General features: G+C 54.4%; 1 protein-coding gene across 1 annotated transcript; it reads left to right on the forward strand.

Annotated features, from left to right (window-relative positions):
* The first annotated feature begins 531 nt into the window (after positions 1-531).
* DDIT4 (DNA damage inducible transcript 4) lies at positions 532-3,477 on the forward strand. The gene is made up of 3 exons (XM_026004193.2): positions 532-1,463; positions 1,587-1,845; positions 2,125-3,477. Exons 2-3 carry the CDS (start codon positions 1,647-1,649, stop codon positions 2,616-2,618), a joined length of 693 nt encoding a protein of 230 aa, XP_025859978.1. The 5' UTR covers positions 532-1,463; positions 1,587-1,646; the 3' UTR covers positions 2,619-3,477.
* The last annotated feature ends 5,287 nt before the right edge of the window (positions 3,478-8,764 follow it).

Consider the following 8,764-nt stretch of genomic DNA (forward strand, 5'->3'; position numbering starts at 1 on the left):
AAGGGTCAGCTTTTTTTTTTTTTTTTTTTTTTTAATTAAGAGGGGGTGGGGATGGCAGGGGCCCGACCTCCAGCAAGTGTCATCTGTCACGTGCAAGCCCGCCCCCCCGAGGCGAGGCCCGCTGGTCGGATCTGGTTAGGCTCTTAGTGTGGGAGCGTCTGATGTAAATTTGGTTCCCTCTTCTATCCGGATCCCAGTGTCCCGTAGTGATAAGCATTTAAAGACGTAAAGGTCGAGTCGTCCGGACCTCCTCCCACCCTCAGCAATCATTTTGTCTGGGAGCACCGCCGGCAGGCCAGATTTCCTGTGGCACCGCCTGAATGACGAAACTCGGGATGGCCATTGCACTCCCGGACTTTTCCGGAGATCTAGGTCCTCGGTCCTGATGCAACTCCCCGGGTCTTTTACACAAAGCACGCTGAAGGCAGGGGCGCTAGGACCCGGCAGACGCCCGGGGACTCGCCCGCACGGCCGCCGCGGGTGCCTCCCCCGCAGAGCGGTCGGTTTGTAGGACCCGCTGAAGGTCCGTGTGTCCGTCTGGTTTGGGTGCCCGTTCTCAACCCCAAGTCTAGGCGCTAGGAACCCGAGCCCAACATCCCTGTCCCAGCCACCATCCCCAAGCCCTCTCCTTGGAAGCATTTGGGGACGGGGGTCAGGCGGGGCACGGACCTCCCCCATTAATCCACCCCCTGGGGCTGCAGAGTTATCAGGCGGGTGGGGCTGCAAGGAAGACCGAGCTCGGGGTCCCGAGCTGCCCCGGCTGGACCCGGACCCCACCCCCACTTTCGACCCTCTGCAAGGCCGGGTTGGCGTGGGGTACGTGCGCGAGGGCCTGCCGGGTTAACGTCTGCTCCCCGCGCCCGAGCATCCACCCGAGCGCTTCTAGAGCCCGCCGCTGCAGGCCCCCGGACGCGGGGGCAGCCGTTCTCCCGGCCCGCCGCCCCCCGGCAGGCTCCCCTGGCTTTCCCCCAGCTCGGTCACGGCTACCCCCTCCCCCAGCAACAGGACCCTATAATAAACAAGTCTTTCCTTGATCCTCCCCTGCCGCGAGCGCCCTCGGGGACCTTGGCAGCTGCAGCCGCCGCGGATCCCTTCCAGAAAGGGGGCGTGGCTGCGGCTCGGGGTTCGGCTGGGAGCGTTCTGGGGCTCAGCGGGGGCGGGGCCAGACCGCTGTCACCGGGCAGGAGAGAACGTTGCGAACGTGCGCCCCGAGCCCATTGGCTGAGGGGAGCCACACTCCCGGGCGGGGATTGGGCCGCGGCGCCGAGGGGGCGTGGCCTCCCCCCACTAGTCCTTATAGGCTGCTCGGCCCGGGTGCTAGGGACCGCGGCTGGCCGAGGGGGAGGTGCGGGTGGGTGGAAGGGACAGGTCTGGGCGGCGCTCGGGGGTTGGGACCAGTTCGCGCACCCATTCAAGCGGCAGGACGCACTTGTCCTAGCAGTTCTCGCCGACGGAGCTAGCTGGTAAGTGTCCCTTTGTGTGTGCCGATCCCTCGGTGGGAAGGCCTCGGCCCTGCGGGTCCCGGGGCTCTGAGGCTGGTCCAGCCCCCAGCCTGACGCCGGGTCCGTGCCCCTCGTGTCTTACAGCGTTTTCTGCGGCCCCGCATCCAGAGCTTCTCTGCAAACGTCCTGGCGGCCGTCCCCATCATGCCTAGCCTTTGGGATCGCTTCTCGTCGTCGTCCTCCTCCTCGTCGTCCTTGCCCCGAACCCCCACCCCCGATCAGCCGCCGCGCTCAGCCTGGGGGTCGGCGGCCCGGGAAGAGGGGCTTGGCCGCTGCGCGAGCCTGGAGAGCTCGGACTGCGAGTCCCTGGACAGCAGCAACAGTGGCTTCGGGCCGGAGGAAGGTAAGCCGTGGGCCGGGACCGGGCTCGACTCGAGGGGGGCCGGGGAGGTGAGAAGGCCCCGCTCTGGAAGGGGTCAACGCCGCCTTGGCTCCTGCCCCGGCGGAACCCTGGTTGCGGACGGGCGGGCGGCGGGCTGGAGAACGGGGACTGGAGCTTGGGGGCTGGGTGCGGGGCAGCGACGGAGGCAGGGGGGGCCGGGGTGCTGCTCTCTTAACGGAGCAGCACCTCCCCCTTTTGGAGCTGCTCTCACAGCCCTCTCGCGTGCGCTCTCCCTTGCAGACTCGGCGTACCTGGATGGGGTGTCCCTGCCCGACTTCGAGCTGCTCAGCGACCCCGAGGATGAGCACTTGTGTGCCAACCTGATGCAGCTGCTGCAGGAGAGCCTGTCCCAGGCGCGGCTGGGCTCGCGGCGCCCTGCGCGCCTGCTGATGCCCGGCCAGCTGGTGAGCCAGGTGGGCAAGGAGCTGCTGCGCCTGGCCTACAGCGAGCCGTGCGGCCTGCGGGGGGCGCTGCTGGACGTCTGCGTAGAGCAAGGCAAGAGCTGCCACAACGTCGGCCAACTGGCCCTCGACCCCAGCCTGGTGCCCACCTTCCAGCTGACCCTCGTGCTGCGCCTGGACTCCCGCCTCTGGCCCAAGATCCAGGGGCTGTTCAGCTCCGCCAACTCGTCGTTCGTCCCCGGCTTCAGCCAGTCCCTGACGCTGAGCACGGGCTTCCGAGTCATCAAGAAGAAGCTGTACAGCTCGGAGCAGCTGCTCATCGAGGAGTGTTGAACTCGGGTCAGGGGGGTGCCGACCCTGTCCCCATGGCAGGGACGACTGAACTTTTGAGGTGGACATGGGCACGCAGGAGCCGAGGGACTGAGGCCTATCATTTGAAAACTGACGACAGCCACCTGAGGGGAGGAGGGTGGAGGTGGTGGGGCACATCGCGTTTCCATGGAAGCTCCCAGAGATGTGCAGGTGGCTCCCAGCTGGGGGTATGTGCCCCTCAGTACTGTAGCATGAAACAAAGGCCTAGGGGCCAACCGGGCTTCTGGCTGGATCTGTATGTAGCATGTACTTTATTATTTTTATTGTTACTGACAGTTAAGAGGACAGTGGTGTGACAGAGCCAGGTGAGCAGCTGGGCTGCACTGGCCTTTGCAAGGGGGTGTGTGCTCCTGGTAGCGGCCCTGGTGGGAGGGGGGAGGTCAAGGTAGTTTGTGTATCTCATGGTCTCAAGGGGCCAGATGTGTTCTTTGTTTTTGTATCTTTTGTTTTGTTTTGTTTTTTGATCAGAGCTTCACTACTGACCTGTCCTAGGCAGCTATCTTACAGACGCATGAATGTAAGAGGAGGAAGGGGTGGGTGTTGGGATCACTTGGGGATCTTTGACACTTGAAGAAAAAAATACACCTGGGAGCTGCGTTTGCCCATCCCCCAATGTGTACTGAGGAGTTGAGCTGTGAGGGGATGGGGCTGAGTGGGGTGGGGGCTGGAACCCCTCCCCCCCGAGGAGTGCCATCTGGGTCTTCCATCTAGAACTGTTTACATGAAGATACTCGCTGTTCATGAATACACTTGATGTTCAAGTATTAAGACCTATGCAATATTTTTTACTTTTCTAATAAAAAAAAAGTGTTTGTTAAAATGGTTGAGTCTTATCATCGAGTGCTGTGAAATAAAAGGAGGGGGGTGGGTGCTGGTAAGAGGCAAGTTTCATCAGACTCAGGTCCACCTGTGTGTTTCTCTGTCCTTTTCCGGGGCTGCCTGCCAGCCTGGTAATGGAGGTATGTGGATTGTGTGCCGCCTGTGCCAAGAACCCTGGCGCCCTTGGTTCTGTGCGGGCTGATGCTACCAGGGGAAAGCACTGGAAAGCCCTGGAAGGTGAAGAGTGAGTCAGACCTCCCACTGAGCCCGAGTCCCAGTAGGGAGAGCTCACCTGGTTGCCCTGGGTTGGAAGGTCTGGCTACAGGGCTCCCTGAGCCCAAGGCATTCATAGGAACTAGATGGACTAGAAGAGACTTTTCTTTCTTTCTGCGAAAAAAGTCACCGTTCCACCTGTCATGCAGTCATGAAAATGACAAAATTGGTCTCTGAATGGCAAAGACTAAAGAGCAGGAGTACCAAGAAAAGGAGTTAGTCCCAGCCTCTTACTAGACAGGGAATCTTGGGCTCCCAGGAGCATGACCTGCTACTGGGAGGAGGAGGTGTGGCCCTGGCAGGTGCAGAATGAACAACACACACACATACACACACAGAGCAAGGGGACCGCAGGCCCGCCTGCATAGATTCCTTGGGTGACTTGGACTCATTGTGCTCTCTGGGCCCCAATTTCCTTATCAGGGGAGCTGGGGTTGGGCCAGATGAAGGCCAAGGCCCTTCCACTTCTCCCTCCCTGTGCCCATCGGGGGAGGGCAGATCTCCCACTCTGGCCTTTGGAGAGCTGTTATCTCCCTTGTTTCTCTTCCTGGTCCCAGGCAGGCCCTGTTTACCCAACGTTACAACAGTAGTTCTTCCCCTTGAGTGTGTGGGGCCCAGGTTAAAATGCAGATCTCTGGGCTCGGGCAGAGATTCTGGCTGTGTCCCCCTTGGGGGCAGGGCCCCGGGAATCTGCATTTCCCCCAGCAGTTCTGACACTGGGTCCGAAACTTTGCTAGTTTCGAAGCCTTGCATCTCTTTGGTGGAACTGAGTGACCTGCTCCCCAAAATGAATGCACTTGGGTTAGAACTAGATGTGAAAATGCTGATAATAAATGAGAAGGTGCCCAGAGCAGTTTTAGGGGAGCCCTCACCCTCATTTTCTTAGCACGTCCTCCTAATAGGCACCCTGTGAGGGCTGGGTGGGACACGGGTTAGTAATGTTTCACAGGCCAGTAAACACAGGCCCCAGGCCTTGAATGACCATCTTCTGATGGTGGCTGATCTTGTCCACTCTCAGCTCCATCAGGAGGGGGGAAGCTGGGGGGTGAAGGGCACTCAGCCTCTGGGGAGCCTCTGGGCACACTTCCTCAGGAATTAAGGTCGGCACCAACACTCACAGCTCTATGTCTTTTGCCCCAAAAGAAGAGTGAGGGAAACAACCATGTCAGGCTCCAAGATCGTCTTGTTGGTATTTAGAGGCAAGAACTGGAGGGCAGGGTAAGCATGATCTCCTCTCCAAGACCGCAGGCCGTGAGCACACTTGGCTCCTTTTCTTAGATGGTCAGACGAGGCCAGAGGAAAGCTTGGACTCCCAAGAGAGCATCACTGAGTCGCCATCTCCTGACCAGACTGACTTTCCTCATCACAAAGCTTGAAAATGTCCCCCAGGAGGGCAGAAGGGCCCCCAGGTGTTGGGGCCCGGGGTAGCTGGCCGCCTCCTAAGATGCAGCAGGGAGCTCTGTCTCAGGTATTGGGCTCTTGAAGAGAAGACAGGAAGATAGGAAAGCCTCCTTTGCTGCTTAGACTGAAAGCTAATGAAACTTACAGACTTACAGATAAAACCCAGCTTTGGAAAATGCTTCCAGAAATTGTTCCCTTTGGCTTACAAAGTTTGTACTGACCACTTCTTTTATTTCTATTTTCCAACTCATGAGGATACTACTCTAGAACCTACAATAGCTCCCTCTTGTCAAATTCCACTGTCTGCTTTTCAAGACCTTTGCTACTGGGCCCTACTTGCCCTATCCAGGCTGATGGCCCCCATACCCCCTACAACTCCCCCTCTTTAGGTACAGGTCAAGATGGACTGTACCCTTCTCTCATCCTAGATTTTGGTGATTCTAGTGCCCTTTACCAAGGATGTCATCCCTCTGTTCTGTCTGCAAACCCTTCCCTTCCTTTAAGACCCAGAGTGAGGGGCACCTGGGTGGCTCAGTGGTTGAGTGGCTGCCTTTGGCTCAGGTTGTGATCCCAATGTCCTGGGATTGAGTTCCGCATCAGGCTCCCCACAGGGAGCCTGCTTCTCCCTCTGCCTATGTCTTTGCCCCTCTCTGTGTATCTCTCATGAATAAATAAATAAAATCTTAAAAAAAAAAAAAAAGACCCAGAAGGAGCTCTAACCCTTTTAGGATTCCCCTCTGCCTCCTCCTGCCTCCTCCTTCACAATCACAGTGTTGAAAAGTCAGCAGTTTTCCGATCTCACTGTATGCACTTGTTTCATATCCCCCAGTTCTGTGGGATACCCCTGGGTTCCCCTCAGGCCCTGGCTGGCTGACGGTTTGATTGTGCTCCTCTTCTTGGGCTCAAACCACACAAGACCCCCCCCGCCCCCCATCCCCAACCAGTCTCAGACTCTCAGGCTAAGGAGAGAGGAGGGCAGGGTAGAAACGCCTCATTGTTTAATCATGCCTGCTGCCCAGTTTAAAGGAACAGTAAAGGCGAAGGTCCTGGAAGGGAGACAGTGTCCCTAGCGGTCAAGGCCACTATGCTGTGGTGAAATCTGGGTTCGAATCCTGACTCAGACCTTTTTTTAGCCAGTGACCTAGAGGAAGTAACTTGGAGTTACCTCATCTGTAAAACAAGGATAATAGTGAAGGAACTTGTATATAGAGTCATAACTGGGCCCCACCGTGGGCAGAGGAAGCCAGTGGTTGCGCAAGAGATGCAGGCCCAAGCTGTGGCGGAGATGGCTGCATAGTAAGCACCCTGTAGTAGGGATCACCTTTGACCTCCTTCCCATCTGGTCCTGCTTTCATCTAACATCTTTTCAAAAGTCACCATCTTAACAAGAGTCATGTCAACACACAACGTTAATACATTCTTGTAAAAAACATCCTTTGGGGGGCATCTGGCTGGCTAAGTGAGTACAGCGTGTGACTCTTGATCTCAAGGTAGTGAGTTCGAGGCCCACACTGGGGGTAGAGATTACTTAAAAATAAAATCTTGGGGTGCCTGGGGGGCTTAGTTGGTTAAGTGTCTGACTCTTGATTTCGGCTCAGGTCATGATCTCAGGATCATGGGATGTAGCCCTGCGTTGGGCCTTGCGTTGGGCTCTGCACTGGGCATGGAGCCTGCTTAAGATTCTCTACTCTCCCTCTGCCCCTCTTCATGCAAGCTCACTCTTTCCCTCTCTCAAAAAAATTTAAATCTTAAACAAACAAAACCATCATTTGGGAGTAATGTGCTTATTAGACAGCTGCACCTCTAAGCTGTGTCTTCTAAGCCTGGCACATATTACACACCCCATATTAGATTCCTTTACTTCTACCTCACCGTAAAGAAGGAAACACAAAGGCCTAGAGTGGCTCAGTGAGCAAAGCTGCAGGGCTAAGGTCGGAAGTGTGGCCTCCTACTTCTGGGGCCTTCTACTCATTGCCCTGAACCCTCCCTGGCTCCCAGCTGGTGGGTGTCTGGGTCAGCCCAGCAGCAGGCTGAGGAAACATGAAGCACAGAAACCAGGCCCAATTGTTACAGGACTCTGTCCTTATCCTGAAAGGGCGGCTCTTTATGAAAGAATCACAAGTTAGAAAGCAGTCTATTAAACTCCGACACAACCATGCATGGAGTCTCGATCTTGCTCTTCATGCATGAGCTGTGCACGGAAACATCTGTGGCCATGTGGTACTGACGGCTCTGAAGGCAGACTCTGATGGGGTGCCATTTCATTACTGCATTCACTCATTCAACCTATATCTAAGTAGGTGGCTCTGTGGGACTGCAAGAGAAAGCCAAAATAAGTGGGAACCCGTAAGAAGCAGACATCCCCCCGCCCAGGAGTGTACATGCAGACACACACACACACACATACACACATTCCCACATAATCACACACATTTGCAGGGAACACTATGGGGCATAAAGGCGAGAGTAAATAGGCACACACCCAATTTTGCCTACCCCCTACTTCCCAGGAAAAATTATCCAGCAACGTGGAACCATTAATGGACGCTTGGGTGGCTCAGTGGTTGAGCATTTGCCTTTGGCTCAGGTCATGATCCCGGGGTCCTGGGATCGAGCCCGCATCAGACTTTCTGTAGGAAGCCTGCTTCTCCCTCTGCCTATGTCTCTGCCTCTCTCTCTGTGCGTCTCTCATGAATAAATAAAACAAAAATCTAAAAAAAGAAATAAACTGTATACTTAAAATTGGTGAATTGTATTGAATGTAAATTGTACCTTAATACCTGTATTTTCATTTGAAGAAAGTACATACACACAAAAATTAATTCAAAGTGGATCATGGACATCAATGGAAGAGCTAAATGGAAAAGCTAGACCTTAAGGGTTTTAGAAGAAAATGTAGGAGTTAGTCTTTATGGTCTTGGATTAGACAATGATTTCTTAGGACACCAAAGTACAAGTGGTAGAAAAGAAGATTGGCAAGTTGGACTTTATAAATGTTAAAAACATTTGTGCTTCAAAGGACACAATCAAGAGAGTAAAAAAAACAACACTGGGAGAAAATATTTTGCAAATCATATATATGATAAGTGATTTGCATCTAGAATATATAAAGAACTCTTTTTTTAAGAGGGGGGAGGGGCAGAGGAAAAGGGAGAGAGAGAGTATCTGAAGCAAGTTCCATGCCCAGCATGGAACCAGGTGTGGGGCTCCATCTCAGCTTGTGACCTGTTCGAAATTAAGAGTTGGGTGCTTAACTGGGAAAGAGAAGCAGACTCCCCACTGAGCAGGGAGGCCTACACGGGGCTCAATCCCAGGACCCAGAGATTATGATCTGAGCCGAAGGCAGATGCTCAATCAACTGAGCCACCCAGGTGCCCCCCAAAACAACTTCATCGATATAATTTACACATTCTAAATATCACCCGTTAAAAGTATACAAATCAATGGTTTTTAGTATATTCAGAATAATGCAACTATCACTACAACCAATTTTACAATATTTTCATCACCCTCAAAAGAAACTGTCTATGAGCAGTCACCTCTACTAATCAACCACTAATCTACTTTTATCTCGATGATATGTCTATTTTGGACATTTCGTATAAATGGAATCG

Source organism: Vulpes vulpes, chromosome 4 (assembly GCF_048418805.1).
Source record: "Vulpes vulpes isolate BD-2025 chromosome 4, VulVul3, whole genome shotgun sequence".
NCBI classification, from domain to species: Eukaryota; Metazoa; Chordata; class Mammalia; order Carnivora; family Canidae; genus Vulpes; species Vulpes vulpes.

What these genes read in the sequence shown, in the direction of transcription:
- DDIT4 (XM_026004193.2), top strand. Translation starts at nt 1,647, where the DNA reads ATGCCTAGCCTTTGGGATCGCTTCTCGTCGTCGTCCTCCTCCTCGTCG. An exon ending in TGGCTTCGGGCCGGAGGAAG is followed by an intron (nt 1,846 to 2,124) that starts GTAAGCCGTGGG and finishes TCTCCCTTGCAG; the next exon opens with ACTCGGCGTACCTGGATGGG.